The sequence below is a fragment of the Marmota flaviventris genome, chromosome 17, assembly GCF_047511675.1.
Source record: "Marmota flaviventris isolate mMarFla1 chromosome 17, mMarFla1.hap1, whole genome shotgun sequence".
In the NCBI taxonomy this organism is placed as follows: Eukaryota; Metazoa; Chordata; class Mammalia; order Rodentia; family Sciuridae; genus Marmota; species Marmota flaviventris.
The window spans coordinates 77,149,474-77,165,680 of NC_092514.1; the positions used below are offsets into that span (position 1 = coordinate 77,149,474).

The 16,207-nt window shown below is 56.9% G+C and overlaps 1 protein-coding gene and 1 long non-coding RNA gene across 4 annotated transcripts; one reads left to right on the forward strand and one right to left on the reverse strand.

Moving 5' to 3' along the window:
* The first annotated feature begins 61 nt into the window (after window positions 1–61).
* Hgs (hepatocyte growth factor-regulated tyrosine kinase substrate) lies at window positions 62–15,679 on the forward strand. Of its 3 annotated transcripts, none has more exons than XM_027955571.2 (22): window positions 62–170; window positions 1,415–1,499; window positions 1,809–1,884; window positions 2,338–2,430; window positions 3,936–4,059; window positions 4,807–4,859; window positions 5,446–5,514; window positions 6,368–6,492; window positions 8,887–8,965; window positions 9,037–9,135; window positions 9,298–9,393; window positions 10,128–10,166; window positions 10,240–10,383; window positions 10,480–10,539; window positions 11,070–11,280; window positions 11,703–11,875; window positions 11,953–12,093; window positions 12,196–12,370; window positions 14,264–14,397; window positions 14,475–14,594; window positions 14,719–14,805; window positions 15,115–15,679. In XM_027955571.2, exons 1-22 carry the CDS (start codon window positions 134–136, stop codon window positions 15,223–15,225), a joined length of 2,331 nt encoding a protein of 776 aa, XP_027811372.2. In that variant the 5' UTR covers window positions 62–133; the 3' UTR covers window positions 15,226–15,679. The 3 variants fall into 3 exon arrangements, with proteins under 3 accessions (XP_027811372.2, XP_027811373.2, XP_027811374.2); XM_027955572.2 differs by having other exon boundaries at window positions 11,073–11,280; XM_027955573.2 differs by having other exon boundaries at window positions 9,070–9,135.
* LOC139702285 (uncharacterized) lies at window positions 12,826–16,169 on the reverse strand. Its single transcript, XR_011704870.1, has 2 exons — window positions 16,086–16,169; window positions 12,826–14,094 (listed from the first exon to the last, which is right to left on the reverse strand). It is a non-coding gene; the product is annotated as an uncharacterized lncRNA (long non-coding RNA).
* Window positions 16,170–16,207: the final 38 nt, after the last annotated feature.

Consider the following 16,207-nt stretch of genomic DNA (forward strand, 5'->3'; position numbering starts at 1 on the left):
CTCCTCGCGGCTCCCGGGAGCGTGCGGCGACGTGCGGGTGCGCGCGCCGGAGCAGGAAGGCGGAAGCGGAAGTGGGGGCGCGCCAGCTTGCGGAGGGGGAGCGCCCGCGGCGTCGGTCCAGAGCAGGGTCGCCATGGGGCGAGGCAGCGGCACCTTCGAGCGTCTCCTAGGTAACGCGCCCGCCCTGCGCGGCCCCCAGGACCCGAGGGCAGCGCCCGGCTGCCCTCCCGTGGCTCCCGGCTGCGGGCTTCGGGTGTGGCCGGGCGCGTCCCTGGGCTCCAGCGAGCGCGGCGCCGCGAGGGTGGGCGCGGGGCCTGCCTTGGGTCCCCTTTCGCCAGCGCGGGGCCGAGTCTGAGTCTGAGTCTCGAAGTGGGTGACAGAGCCAGACCTCACGCGGGGCCTGTGACCGCATGTCGGCCCCAAGGGTGGAGCCGGTGTTTGTCCGCCCGGCCCTGAAAGCGTCCCTGGGTTCAGAAGGCCTTTCCGCCCCGGTGGAGGCGCCAGCTGAGCCATCCGAGCCTCCTGGAGAGAGCCAGCTTCAGAAGGGAATGTGTTTAATGTGCGTGGTCCTTTCTCCTGGTGAAAACGCTCTGTGTCTGGGGACAGGCGCCCGGGTGCTGTCACGATCGGCTCCAGGCTGCCTCCTTCTGAAGCGTGCTTTTGGCAGAGACCTCAGATGGAACATTCCTTGCCCGTAGTACAGGCAGGCCCGGCATCACATGCTTATGGGATGGTTCAGCGCTTCAAGGTTGGAATCAGAAGCTTGCTGAATCAGTCCCCAAGTGGACCCCTCTGTGCTGGGGAAGGTGATGCGGTAGTTGAGTGGTAGCTCCTCAGAGAGCCTTTGTCCGAGGCCACGCGGATGTGGAGAGAAGAGTGTCAGCTGTAGAGTCCTCTGGAGTCAGTTGTGCCTTCCTCAGAGCCCTTGTAGAGGACTGGAGTTCATGTTACAAGTCTCCCCATGGCTTGTTCAGCTAATATCTAGTTGAAGGGTTAAAATATCTGAATGACAGGGATTCTGAAGGACTAAGTGAGTCTTCTGAGAAGCAGCAGAGCTTTGCATTTCAGAATGAATCCTTGCTGTGTGTGTGGCAAGCTATACCCCCTGCCTGCTTGGTTTTCTCTGTCTGCAGGGACATAGTAGTGCCTAGCTCAGGGGGTTGTGTGGGAATTGGTTGAATCAACCGTTTGAAATGGCACCTAATGTGTAACAAGCATGTCACAGCGTTCCATTTGCATCTTGTTTGGGAAGGATGGTCCTTCCATGGTGTGCTCTGGAAGGATTTTCATGTGGTTTTCCATTCAGTCCAGATGTGTAAAAGGGAAGAGTCAAGTTCTCTTTTCCTTTTTGCTGAGCCTAAGGGCTGCCTAGGGAATCACAGACCAAATCCTGAATGACATCTCTTTCCCTCAGACAAAGCCACCAGCCAGCTCCTACTGGAGACCGACTGGGAGTCCATCCTACAGATCTGTGACCTGATCCGTCAGGGGGACACACAGTAAGTGATAAGAGTCTGTCCTGTAAAACGGGTGCAGCCCTGCACAACCCTGAGTGCCCACTGATCCTCCAGGATTCAGCTGACCACATGAGACCTCATGTGGGCAATCACATGGTCCACATGCTGGGAGTTCTGATGTTTTTGAACAATTAGGGGATTTTCCATGCAACGTAGGGATACTTGGTTGTGTTAATGTTTGCTTAGAGTTTCTGGGGACCAAACCAGTAGGCAGATATCCCCAACTTTCTTGCTGAAAGTGTCCCCCCCCCCCCCGCCTCTCTGTTGCTACCTATGGTCTTTTTCTTTCAGAGCAAAGTATGCTGTAAATTCCATCAAGAAGAAAGTCAATGATAAAAATCCACATGTAGCCTTGTATGCCCTGGAGGTAACTAGACCCTTGCTGCTTCTCTGGCCTTCAGCCTTGAGGGTCCCCACCCCCAGCATCAGGCAGCCTTGTCCCCTTTCTGGGCACACAGCAACAGGTGAAGTCCTTTCTAGCCTTGAGTGCAGTTGTGTGCAGTGTCACTGAGCTTGGTCACCCTGAGGGGTGACAGGGGAAGAAATGATGCCACTGGTACTCTGGCTGTAGTTGGTACATGAGCCCTGAGGGTCAGCTCTCAATTTCAGTTCGTGGCTGCAAGCCATGATATTGTAGGGGTCATGGTATGTGGGTTTGCTGCCTGTCTGTGAAGCTGCCGCTTAAGGTTCCTGGCAGGCTGGGTGGTCTGAGAGGCCTTTTGGAGGCCTGCATTCCCATGGGGAGGTGGGTACATCCAGGAAGAGGAGGGGACACTGCCTTGATCATTGGCCTGACCTTTCCCTTTCTTGGGGTCTGCAGGTCATGGAATCTGTGGTAAAGAACTGTGGCCAGACAGTTCATGACGAGGTAGCTAACAAGCAGACCATGGAAGAGTTGAAGGAGCTGCTGAAGGTAGGCGTCCCCAGGAACCATGAGTCAGGGTTGGGGGCAGGTCACTCCACTTTTCCTGGTGCTTACTGGGCATCTATGACAGGGACAGCACTGGGTGCAGCAGCAGGTGTGAAGCGAGCAGTGGCGGTCCCAGTACTGCTCGCACTTAGGCTCAGACCTGGGAAGACACAGGCTCTGGATTGAAGTCCAGTTGTGTCCGGAGCACAGGGCTGACTCCTGGTTTTCTTGAGGTGCCAGGGGAGGCCTGTCAGAGCCAGGGCGTGGGGCTGAGTCTTGAATGGCAGCGATGGTGGTGGTGCTTTGTATGAGCAGAATCCTGGAGAGGAGGCTTGGGACGGCAGCCATGTGGAGATGGGGAGATCTGAGCAGGGGACACAGGTGTGTAGCTGTGTCTAGGGGAGAATCAGAAGGGCAGACAGCAGTGGAAGGAGCTCCCTGGAGAGGGTGGGTTCCATACCCCCCTTTGGGAGCGAAGGGAAAGTTTTTCAGACCCCTGGGAGGTTGTCCCCAGGCCCACCTGTAGGGATTGTGATGTGGATAGTGATGCAGAGTGGGGGTGATATGGCTGTTGTTTGAGGCGAAAGGACATCCCACCAAGGTAAGGCTGCTCTTCCTCTGCTGTGACCCAGGGCCTGGCCTTGTCTCATAGGAGACCCCATCCTGGACCCATGCTTCCCAGAGCTCACCTGCATGTCCAAGCTGACAGCTGGGCTTTTGTGAGGCCGTTACTGTACCTTGGCCAGGTTCTTATGTGGTCCTGGTTGGAGGAGGGGAGGTGTCCTCATGTGGCTGCTGTGTTCTGTTTGTACTGTGGGGGTCCTCTGCTGGTCTGCCCGTCTACTGGGGAGTCAGGGTGGTGATGGGGAGGGAGTGGCTGCTGGAGGACCAGGTTGTGGAGAGATATTTGAGTCCCAGTGTGGATACTGTCACTGTGTCTCCTGGAAGCAGCTTTCTATCCTTTGTCCTCAGTGTCAGATGTCACAGCCTCCCTGAGAGAGCACCAGACTTGAGGCCTGGCTGTGTGCTCACTGAGTGGAGATGGTGTCTCTCTACTGTGTGTGGAGAAGTTTCCTGGGCAATGCCTGCTGCATTTCCCAGGCTGTGACTGGAAGCAAGAGCAGCCTCTATCCTTGGTCCTGAGGCAATACTTCGTGGCTGGGCCTAGTTGACTCTAGCTGTTTGAGACTGTTAGGAGCCAGTGACTTCCATGGCTAGTCTGGGTCTGTGGGGAGAGGGAAGGAGACATTCAGCTATAGGCTTTCAGACTTGGGGCATTTTAGCTCCAGGGAGTCCCTTGGCTCCTTATAGGGTTTAAAGAGTCATGGCCTGAGCAAGTGTTTGCTCAGGGAACCTGGGCACAGGATGGTGCTTGTCCTGTACATCTCACCCAGACCCCCCGCCACCTCTATGCCAGTCCTGTCTGCTCAGGGCAGCTACCTCCTCTCGCTGAGACCTGTGGCAGCGCGAATATCCTAAGACCTTCCCCACTCCTCCCTGCCTTACAGAGGCAAGTGGAAGTGAATGTCCGCAACAAGATCCTGTACCTGATCCAAGCCTGGGCCCATGCCTTCCGGAACGAGCCCAAGTACAAAGTGGTCCAGGACACCTACCAGATCATGAAGGTGGAGGGTGAGTTGGGGCAGGGGGATGGGATCCCGTCTAAGGCGGAAACATTGCTCCAGAAGCCACAGGGCTACCCTCCTGGGCAGAGTCAAACCAGCTGGACCCATAGATGCAGGGCAAAAGAGGATAGGCCAGTCCTCACTGAGTGGCTGACATTGGAAGCAAGGAGGATGGTGTTCTGGGAACTCCACAGAGAGCCCCCATGGAGGGAGAGTGGGCTTCCACAAGCTCCTGCCTTCTGGACATACCACCCCAGGATAAAAAGACAACTGCATTTTGGGAAGTGATGTGTCCTGGGGGGCAGTGCTGGATGAGTGGCCAAGGAAGACCTTGTAGGCGGCTGCCCTAGGTGCCGAGACTGGGCATAATAGGGAAACAAAAACTATTGGCTTCTGAGGCCCTGGGGTCACAGCTCACTTGGCTACTGAAGGACAGAAAGGTGACACATACCCAGAGGAGAGCTAGGCCAGGATTGGTCATGGCCCTGTGTATGGCAGCAAGTCACTGGTGGGGTTCAGGTTGGGCTGTGGCTGCTGAGGTGTGTCAGGGCCCCTCGGCTCCATCGCTCTGGCTGTTGTGGCCCTGGAGAGCGGGGCAGTGGTTTGAGAATACATGTAGAGGTGTTAGCTGGGCTCAGGGTTCTGAGGGCTTTGGGCGTCTTCTGGTGGTTTTGTCTGAAGAAACGGATGTCAGGAGTCAGAAAGCAGCTAAATCAGGGTGGGACCTGAAGGTGACTGCAGTCTCCTTTCTCAGGACACGTTTTCCCGGAATTCAAGGAAAGTGATGCCATGTTTGCTGCGGAGAGAGTGAGTCCTGGGCGGGGCATGGCCAGGGCTTGGAGTTGAGGAAGCGGGCAGGGGCACGGCCAGGCAGGGAAGGCCTCTCCGTCTTGTTTGGGCGTGGGTGGGCCAGAGCTGGGAATATAGGCATTCCTTGAGGACAAGATGTGGCTGTGACTCTGCAAGATGAGGTGGGGACGGGGCTGTGTTCATGGTGTCATTGGAATGTAGCTGTTGGGTACTTAACATAAATGCGCAGGGCACAGGATGAGCTCAGTGGGAGAGTGCTCCCTTCCATGCACAAAGCCCTGGTACCATCTCCAGCTCTGCAGAGAAGAGGAGAAAACATATTAGGAGAGCTGGAAACCTGTGGGAAGTGTCACTGCCATACCTTTGGCAAAGAAAGAAGTCCAATTGGGGGCTTTCTATCTGAAGCAGCTCAGCCCTGGGCCCTATGGCTCGGGCCACTAGGAGGGGTCAGACTGGTGCAGCTGCTCTGGCCACACAGATCTTTTGTTCCTTGCCTGTCCGTGGGACCTGGGGGAAGGCTCTGCCACCTCTGGGAGCTTGGTGGGGACTGGGGGTGTGGTCCTAAGTTTTGCTGTCCCCATAGGCACCTGATTGGGTGGACGCTGAGGAATGCCACCGGTGCAGAGTGCAATTCGGGGTGGTGACCCGCAAGGTGAGTGCCTGCCCTAAGGGGTAAAGGGGCCCTGTGGCCGAGCCCCTGCTAACTTCTCACATAGCCGGACAGACATCGGGTCACCTGTCATCACTGAAGCCACTGCCCCATTGTCACAGTCCTGTCCTTTCTGCTGAAATGTGGTGGTTTTGGCAGCCATGTAGTAGATGGTCAGTGCCCTCAGCCAAAGTTGGCCTTATAGAAGGCTTAGGCCTAGAGCTACAGACCTGGCCAGGGCTGAGTGACTGACTCAGTGCTTCAGGTGACAGCCCATGTGCACTCTGCTACGTGAGGCTGTGTTCTCCCTTCCCACAAGACCCCTGAGGCTGGCCTGAGGGGTGCAGAGGTCTGAGTAGCCATCCTGGAGCAACATGCTGCACTCAGAGCTCCTGTTCCTCAGGATCCCTGCACCCTTTCTGTTGACTTTGGGGATTTTTTTTTTTTTTTAACTCAGAGGCACTTGGTCACATCCCCAGCTCTATTTTGTAGTTTACTTAGAGACAGGGTCTCACTGAGTTGCTTAGTGCCTCACTGTTGCTGAGGCTGGCTTTAAACTCAGGATCCTCCTGCCTCAGCCTCCCGAGCCGCTGCGATTACAGGAATGCACCACCTCTCCTGGCTGACCTTTGTTTTTAATTCCCCTTATATTCCCCAAACTTGTGACTGAAGTTGAGTCTCTTGAAAATGTTTCTCCAGGGGCTTCATGTTCTCCCAGGCATTTGTTTTGCTTGTCCTTATCTCTTCTCTGCTCCCAGACTGAGGCCCAGCCTCAGTGTTGTCCAGGGTGGTTCTGGCCAGTTGGTGTGGCAGATGCCCCAGCCCTATAACCAGGCCTGCCCCACCCTACTCGCAGCACCACTGCCGGGCATGCGGACAGATCTTCTGCGGCAAGTGCTCCTCCAAGTACTCCACCATCCCCAAGTTCGGCATTGAGAAGGAGGTGCGCGTTTGCGAGCCCTGCTACGAGCAGCTGAACAAGTGAGTCCCCTCATGGGCTCTGCAGGCTGTCTGCCCGCCTCTGGCTGAGTGTCCCAGCTCAAGGCCTAGGTGGACAGGGAATGCCAGCCAGAGGGCGGGAGGGGCAGGCCCTAGGCCAGGTGGGCAGGCGGGGCCCCAGAGCCGCCTGACACTACCCCAGCAGGCCAGTTGCTTATTTTTGTTTTTGGTTTATTTGTACTTCAACTTTTGGGGATAAAACTTGGAAAAGTTGTAGGTGTGGCGAAAAGTTGCAGGTATACTCAGAAGAACTCAGGGAGGCAGGTGCCTTTGCCTGTGTTCCTCGGCTGTGGGCTCATGGCCAGGTCTGTGCAGCCTGTGTTCTCCCTCCCTCCCGTTCCTTGTGTGTGCACGTGTTCACGTATCTGTAGTGAATTGTGGCCCACGTGTCCCTTTGTACCTAAGCGCTCCCACATGTCTCCTGAGGAGGATTTTCTCTGAGGCAGGTCAGCCTTGCTCTCAGTGGGGACATCTGACCTTGCTGTGGCTCTAAACCTGCTCTGCTGAGGTGGTTCAGTTTTGCCATCACCCTGAAAGCACCACTGGTGCCCACAGAGCACACTCCATGTGTCCTTGTACCTCCCCACCCCTGACCTGGAACTTTCAGCCTCTGCTGTCCCTGACACAGATGCTTCTGCAGTGCCAGCCATCGTGGCCTGTCTCACGTCTCTGGGTCTGAGTTTACTTTCTGCTCAGGGTCTATAGGTTTTTTGTTTTGTTTTTTGGTGATTCTGGGGGTTGAACCCAAGATTGTTCAACTACTGAGCTACATCCTCCCTTTTTGTTTTGAGGCAGCAGCATGCTCCATTGCCCAAGCTGGCCTTGGGCTTGGAGGCTCCTGTCTCAACTCTCCTAGTCACTTATAGGCATGTGCTACTGTGCCTGGCCAGGACCTGCATTTTTGGCAGGAACCCCAGGAATGAGGTGGAGACCCTGTCTGAGTCTGCCCCCGGTCCTGTGGACCTTGACACTTGGTGTGTTGGATCTGGAGATCGCTCCCCGTGTTTGTCGGGTTTCCGCCACTGTGACAAAATTCCTGAGGAAAAAAACCAACTTAGGGAAGATGTATTTTGGCTCAGGGTTTTAGAGATTGAGTCCATGATGGCCAGCTCCATTGTCTTGGGCTTGTGTGACAGAGCAGCCTGGTAGGGAGCATGAGGTGGAGCAAAGCTGCTCACCTCATGGCAACTAGGAAGCAGAGAGAGAGAAAGTAATTGGGGACAGAAATCTCACCTCGGGCACACCCCAGTGATCTACTTCCTCCTCCTGGGCCTCACCTGCTAAAGTTTCCACCATCTCCCAATAGCCTGTTAAATTGTGAATCCAGCCAGACACAGTTGCACACACCTGTAATGCCTGCAACTTGGGAGGCTGAGGCAGGAGGCTCTCAAATTCCAGGCTAGTAGCTCAGTGTTGGAGAACCTTGATTCAGTCCCCAGCTCTGACACACAGGAGAAATATGGACTCTAAATGGGTTAATCCATTGATGAGGTAAGAGCCCCTAGATCTGGTCACTGCTGCATGGGGCCCAAGCCTTCAGCACAGCAGTCTCTGGGGACGGTTCAGACCCAGGCACGACACCTGGAAAGCTCTGTTACCTTGTGACTGGCAAGAGCCCACATGAGCCCGACCAGTGTCCTCTACTGGAGGGCTCAGGGCTCCACACTTGTCTGACTCTGCTCACCCTTCCCTCTCCTCCCCTCTCTGGTCCACATGGACCTGCTCGCTCTGGAGAGGGGTCTGCACGTGCTGTTGGAATTCTTTATCTTATTTTTTAAAAATTTTTTTAGTTGCAGACAGACTCAACACCTTTACTTTATTTATTTATTTTATGTGGTGCTAAGAATTGAACCCAGTGCCTCACCCATGCGAGGCAAGCGCTGTACCACTGAGCCACAACCCCAGCCCTTGCTGTGGGAATTCTGAATGCACTGCAAGTCTGTGGCCCTCAGCCACCACTTGCTCTGGAGAAGGTCTGCATGCTCCAGGTCGAATTCTAGAAAAGGCCTGGTCTGGCTCTGTGATCATGAAAGGTCTTGCAGCCTTTCCTAGAACCTGCTGGGGATGAGGCCTGCTGCTGGTCACAGGTAGGACACCGAGGGCAGTTCCAGGTGTTCTGGCCAGGTGGGATTTTGAGTCACCATTTCCAGGAGAGGGACTATGGCTTACGCCTACTGGTGCCCTGTGGCTGGCTCAGGGTCCACAGCTGCTCCTACTGTTCCCTGGAGCATGGCCTTTGGGCTACATGTGCCTGTGGGATCCCTGTCCTCACTTCATGGGAATAGTGTGTAGGAAGCTCTGGGTGGTTGACAACTTTGGTGGGGATGGGGCAGGTGTCAGGGGACAGTTACCTGTAGCATCCCATCTTGCCTCCAGGAAAGCAGAAGGAAAGTCCACCTCTACCACTGAGCTGCCCCCGGAGTACCTGACCAGCCCCCTGTCACAGCAGTCGCAGGTACCCAGTCCCCCCACAGTCCCCAGCATGCCCCTCCCGTGGGCCTCCCTCACCTGCCCTGCTGTCCTCAGCTACCCCCTAAGCGGGATGAGACTGCTCTGCAGGAGGAGGAGGAGCTGCAGCTGGCACTGGCCCTGTCGCAGTCAGAGGCAGAGGAGAAGGAGAGGCTGGTGAGTGGTGGGAGTCAGCCTTCAGGAGGGGACCCCCTGTTTCCCTGGAGGTGCTAGGCAGTGCCCCGCACTGTGCCTGGGGGCCACAGGTGTGTGCAGTGCCCACCTCTCTTGCTGTGCCTTGTGCTCGCCCAGTGACACTGTTTCCCCATTCTGCTTCAGAGACAGAAGTCAACATACAGCGCACATCCCAAGGCAGATCCCACCCCACTGGCGTCGTCGGCACCCCCAGCTGGCAGCCTGTACTCTTCACCCGTGGTGAGTCTGCTGTGTGCCCAGCCAGGTGGCTTGATGCTGCTTATGGGAGGTGGGAGGCAGGTGGGAGGACACCAAGGGCCTGGCTGTCCTGGCTCGGGGCTTCCCTGTGGGGGCTGAGGATATGAACAAAGGCCCCGCAGGTTAGACCCTGTCCCTTCACACACCTGTGCACCCTCAAGCATTAAAGCCCTTGGTCACAGGGCCACCTTGCTCCTCTGGCCAAGCCTCACTCTTCATCAGGCAGGCTGCAGCAGGTCAGGGAAGTTACGTGCAAGCTTTGGGCTCTGATGGGTGTGGGCCACAGCTGGGCCTCTGGGCCAGGAGCAACCCTACCACTGGCCGGCTGTGGCGCTTCCTCCTTCCTGCTGTCGGCAGGGCCCAGGCAGTGCTGTGTGAGGGCCAAGTGGGCCGTCCCTGTTCTGGCCTGGCCCTGGGAATTAATGGGAGTGCCAGCTAAGTGTCACTTGTGCTGCTTCTAGCAATGTTGCAGAGCCCAGTGGTGGCTATGTCAGAGCCTTTCTAAGACTTTAAGGTGGTGCCACCCCAGAGAGGAGAGGGTGGCCCTGGCGCCTGTACCACGGGGAGCCTGTAAAGCCATGGCTATCAGCACCAAGCAGGCATGGCATGGGGACTCAGGGCCATGTGGCACCACCCAGGCCCCTGCCTGGGTCACTTGGGAGCCGTGTGCTACTCCTCTTGGCTGTGACCCCTCAGGCCTCTCTCTGTCTCCCCAGAACTCATCAGCACCGCTGGCTGAAGACATCGACCCTGAGGTAAGGGCCCTGCATCTCATGCTGTCCTCTCACACTTGCCAGACTATGAAAGTGACCCCTTATTGCCATGCAGCTTGCGCGGTACCTTAACCGGAATTACTGGGAGAAGAAGCAAGAGGAGGCTCGGAAGAGCCCCACGCCATCTGCGCCTGTGCCCCTAACGGAGCCAGCCACCCAGCCTGGGGAGGGGCATGCAGCCCCTGCCGGTGTGGCTGAGGTGAGAGGCCACTCTGCACTCCTGGTGCCTGTCTCCGGGGGGTTGTGTCCAGGGCAGGCTGCATGGAGGCCCCCTTAACCCTCTGGTCTCTTACAGGCTCCCCTTCCGGAGACAGATTCTCAGCCCATAACTCCCTCTAGTGGCCCCTTTAGTGAGGTAAGTTATGCCTCCCTCCAGGGCCCATTGTAACCGGCAGTCCCAATATCAGCTCTGACCCTGCCGTGCTATGCCTATGTGGCTTCTCAGAAGAGAACCTGTCTACTCTGTGTGGACTTAACATGAACCCCATATTCTGAGCAGCCCAGGCCTACCCAGAGGAGTTCCTCCCTCTCCTTGGGGCTTCTGGGCTTTGTCTGCCTTGAGTCAGACCAGGCCCGTGTTACCAGGGCAGGGGCTCCCAGCCAGCTCCAACCTGACTGTCCCTGAGCAGGTGGACAGAAGCCCAACCTTGGGCCTCATTGCTTTGTCTGTAGACCAGGGATGCTAATGGTGCCTGCCTGGTAGAGCAGATTAGAGACCCAATTAATGGTCTGCTCCAGGCTCTGAGCACAACAGGCATTGTCCAGATGCCCGTGTGCCACCTCCGCAGGGGGTTTGCTGAGGCCTTATAGACTGGCCGGTGCCCAAGGGAGGCTGGCCTAGTCAGCATCATGGCCATGCTCAGCTGTCTGCCTTGTCCCCAACAGCAGTACCAGAATGGAGGGTCAGAAGAGAGCCACGAGCAGTTCCTGAAGGCCCTGCAGAACGCCGTCACCACCTTTGTCAACCGCATGAAGAGCAACCATGTGCGGGGCCGCAGCATCACCAACGACTCGGCCGTGCTGTCACTCTTCCAGTCCCTCACCAGCATGCACCCGCAGCTGCTCGAGCTGCTCAACCAGCTGGATGAGCGCAGGTGTAGGTGCCCGCGCCTTGGACCTTGGGGTTGTCAGCTCCCGGGTGGTGGGGTGTCTGGAGCAGCGCTGCGTGCTCAGCCCTGTCCACTGCTGGACATAGGGCCTGCCCCAGGAGAGCTAGCGCTCCTCTCCTGTCCTTCCCTGAAGCCGTGGGCTCCACCATGGGGCTGCCATGGGAAGTGGCCGCAGCGCAGCGAAGGGCTCTGCCTTGCTGTACTCCGCCAAGCACAGGACTGTGTGTCCCCTCCAACCCAGAAGCCCAGGGCCTGCAGCCCCTAGGGAGGTGGGCTGGGCTAGGCCTTGCTGATTGCTGAGATCAGCTGGAAATGCAGGGGCCCAGCATTTACCAGTGCAGGAGCCCATGCTGACAGGGCTGCCCCTATACGCTGTAGTGGTCAGGGCCGTCCTACCCTCTGCCAACAGTGTATTATGAGGGGCTACAGGACAAGCTGGCACAGATCCGTGATGCCCGGGGTGCACTGAGTGCCCTGCGTGAGGAACACCGCGAGAAACTACGCCGGGCAGCTGAAGAGGCTGAGCGCCAGCGCCAGATCCAGCTAGCCCAGAAGCTAGAGATCATGCGGCAGAAGAAGCAGGTGCAGTGGCTGGCCCCACGTGGGGGTGGGGGGGTCCTGGGCCTGCCTGACACCCGCCCACCGTGTGGCTGTCACAGGAGTATCTGGAGGTGCAGAGGCAGCTGGCCATCCAGCGCCTACAGGAGCAGGAGAAGGAGCGGCAAATGCGCCTGGAGCAGCAGAAGCAGACTGTCCAGATGCGTGCCCAGATGCCTGCCTTCCCCCTGCCCTATGCCCAGGCATGTGCCGCCCCACCTGCCCCCTGCCCTATACCCATGTACATCTGCCCCCACCCCCGCTGGCTGAGGCCCTCTCTCACCCCACGTCTTCTTTGTCCCCAGCTCCAGGCCATGCCCACAGCCGGGGGCGTGCTCTACCAACCTTCGGGCCCGACCAGCTTCCCTGGCACCTTCAGTCCAGCAGGCTCAGTGGAGGGTTCCCCCATGCACAGCGTGTACATGAGCCAGGCAGCCCCAGCTGCCAGCCCTTACCCCAGCATGCCTGGCACCACGGCAGGTACCCACAGGGCAGAGGTGGCCCCAGACCACAGCTTTCTTTAGGTTTTATTTTAGCCCAACTTAAACAGAAAGTTGAGAGAATGAGGCAAATAATTTTTTAGATTTCCTAAACATGAACATTTTCTCACGTCTGCTTTTTCCTTCCTCCGCATGTGCACGCCCTCAGTTGCCTTGACAGTAAGGGGCAGGCGATACCTTCACCCAGACATGTTTACTGATACTAGGGCGTGTGCTCACAGGCTGGGAGGGCATCACAGAAGGCGCTAGTGACAACGCACTGCATGTAGGCCCTGTACGGCTCCTCCAGGACATTCATCCCTCAGACATGGGCTGTTTGGCCCTGGCCTGTGAGCAGACTGCCCCATGCAGGTGTGTTCTGCCTGAAGGTGCTCTGGGCCGCACTTCTGGCATGGAGGGAGCTGTCAGGTGGGGGACACAGTGTGTTGTTTTGTCCCAGCATGGCCGCTTGACGCCTCTGGATGCATCTCTGCAGACAGTGCCTATTCCTCTGTCGTCGGCAGGTGTCTGAGGAGGGAGATGAACACTCTGCAGATATCTGTACTCCTTAATCTTTTTGCCTCACCTCAGTAGTTCTTGCTAAATTTTGCCTGAATGTATGATTGCTTGTTGTGCTACATGGCCTGGCCACAAACTCCTGGGCTCAAGCGATCCTCCTGCCACAGCCTCTGAGTATCTGGGACTGCAGGTGTGCGTCACAGTGGCTCTTTTTGACCTTTGGCAGACAGTGCCTAATTGTGCCGTTGACTTTCCAGTGGAAGGAGGGGCTTTTCCCTCTCCATTTCTGTTCTTTATTTCAGATGGGTTCACTGGCTCCTCCTTCAGAAGACAATCCTTCATTATCGCTGTTGGTTTTGCTCACACCAGCTTGGGTGGCCTGTGGAAGCCCTGGGCTGGCTCCTATGACTTTGACTGAGGCAGGTCAACTGCATACTCTGCTTGACCTGTCCATTCTTGGACAGCCTGCTTCCTTCTAGTGGAGAGTGGCCTTTACAAGCCATGGTCTGGCTTCTGGGTGTGCTTGTGCTTCTCAGTCCTGTTGGCTGATGAACTTGGAAGTGTGTGTGCCGTGTGGCATGTGAACACGTCCTCATGCTGCACAGAGACCAGAAGCTTATCCCAGTGTCCCCCATCCAACAGTGTGGGGTTTCTTCTTTGTTTTCAACATAGTTATCTATTTGCTTGTTCCCACGAAGGCTGGACTGCAGTGGGAAAGCCACGTCTGGCCAGAGTTGAGCGTTTATCTGTAGTTCCTGTTGTCTGTGACCTGAGGTCAGGGTGTCAAGGTTCTGGGCTCAATGCTATAGGATCAGCTCCCCCTACCTCCTGCAGTGTGACTGTCTCTCATTTCAAATACAGTCTGGCTCATTTATTTAATTCTACTTTAGAACCATCTCCCATCCTTGTTGGCTTTATTGTCCTCTTTTGAAATTATGAAGATAAATGAAGTTCTAAAAAATCTCAGAGCCAGGCACAGTAACACATACCTGTAATCCCAGCCACTCAAGAGGCTGAGGCAGGAGGATCACAAGTTCAAAGCCAGCCTGGGCAACTTTGTGAGACCCTGTCTCAAAAAGTGTAAAGGAGCTGGGCATAGTGGCACATACCTGTAATCTCAGTGACTTGGGAGGCTAAGGCAGGAGGATTGCAAGTTCAAGACGAGCCTCAGCAATTTAGCAAGGTCCAAAGCAACTTACAAAGACCCTGTCTCAAAAAAAAAAAAAAGCTGGGGATGTGGCTCAGTGGTGAAGCGCCCCTGGGTTCAATCTCCAGTATCCCCATCCAAAAAAGAAAGAAAACCTCAGAAAAGGGAGTCCAGCCTCCCTGCCCTCGCCACTCCTCAGAAGCAGCTCATCTATCTTGTTTGTCACAGATCCTAGCATGGTGAGTGCCTACATGTACCCGGCAGGGGCCCCCGGGGCACAGGCAGCCCCCCAGGCCCAGGCGGGGCCCACAGCGAGTCCAGCCTACTCATCCTACCAGCCCACTCCCACCCCAGGCTACCAGGTATGTAGACAAGACTGCTCCCCTCCCAGCTGGGCCCAGGTCCTGCCCATTTCCCACTGCACCACTTCCTTCCACAGAACGTGGCCTCCCAGGCCCCGCAGAGCCTCCCAGCCATCTCCCAGCCTCCACAGCCAGGCACCATGGGCTACATGGGAAGCCAGTCAGTGTCCATGGGCTACCAGCCATACAACATGCAGGTATGGTGCACTGGGCAGGACGCTCCTGGTGTTGGGCTTTAGATTGCTGCAAGCCAAGAGGCCCCACATCTGTCAGGGCACGGTGCTATTCTCCCAGTGTCTGGCTTCATCTTACTCTCCACAGAACCTTATGACTACCCTCCCCAGCCAAGATGCATCCCTGCCACCCCAGCAGCCCTACATCACAGGACAGCAGCCTGTGTACCAGCAGGTGAGCCCTTCCCTGTCCACCTCCCCTGTGTTGCCTGATGGGTTAGGGATGAGAGCCTGACTGCTGTAGGGCCATCCTATGCTGCAGTCCCGTGGGGAGACAAGGTCATGCTTAGGGTCCTCTCAGACACATGAGGACATGAAAGCCAAGGAGACAGGTTCACATGTAGACGGCAGACCCGTGCATCTGTGTGAAAGCTGGAGCTCCCGGGCTCCGTGCACCGTGTTGACGGCTTCTACAGTCCACCTTGTGCTGCAGTGCAGCCCCTGGGAACTGTGGCTCAGGTCTCTCTCCTCTCCTGCCCCACAGATGGCGCCCTCGGGTGGCCCTCCCCAGCAGCAGCCCCCTGTGGCTCAGCAGCCCCCTGCACAGGGGCCTCCTGCACAGGGCAGTGAGGCCCAGCTCATCTCCTTCGACTGACCCTGGGCTGGAGATTCAGACCATCCACAGTAACACTACAGTTAACCGAAACCACCTGTGTCTAACTAGCTGTCTCCCTTGCTTCGTGTGACCCTTCTAGCCCCAGTCCTCGTCCCTGCCCTCAGCCCAGGCTTCTGCCACTGGCTCCCAGCTTTGGTCCTGTCTTGGTCTCTGACTTCTTTCCCCAGGGCTGGGCCTCGGGGACGGGAGGGGGTAGGAAAAGGACCGTCCTCGAGAGTCCTCAGCTCTGTGTGTTGGAACCTGCAAGAGGTGGCTGGAGTGGGGACCCTTAGCCCTGATGCAGCCCGCTCTGGTCTCACTCTGAGCTGGCAGTGAGCTATCCAGGCCTGGTTCCCCACTTCTCAGCAGGGTGAGGGCTTCAGGCTCTCTGGCTTCTCTGCTTTTCAGCTGTCCTCCAACGCAGAACAGAAAATAAAATATATTTCAAAAAGTACTTGCTGTTTGGTGGCCAACATGCCCTGGCTCAGCCCCAGTGGCAGCTGGGCACTGCTTCCGTGTGCTTACTGTGGCTATAGCAAAATTCCTGAGGCCGGACAGTTAGTAAAAACAATTTATTTCTTACGGTTCTGGAAGTTGGGAGGCCTTAGCCTTATTGTAGGTGGGGACTTTGGGGCGTCCCTACGGCGCAGAGCATCACGTGGCAGGGGCATTCGACAGGTGCAGAAGCGGCGACCCACTCGGGAAGAGCCCTTATGCCTCCTTCCTGGAGGTCCCACCTTCAACGCCATAGCGGAAGTGGAGCTAACAACCTGGGTTTTGGTTGTGGCGCAGGAGCCACGGCCGGAGCTGCGGCCCGCTGTGGGTGGGCTCTGCGGCGAGTCTCATGCGGCGTCCCTTACCTCTCGGAAGACCCCGGCGGTGAGGCACGGGATCCTGGAGATCGCAGGACGATTCCCCCGGTCTCCTGCGGGGGGAAAAGTGGCAGTCTGCGCCTGCGCGGCGCAGCGCGCCGCCTTGTGGG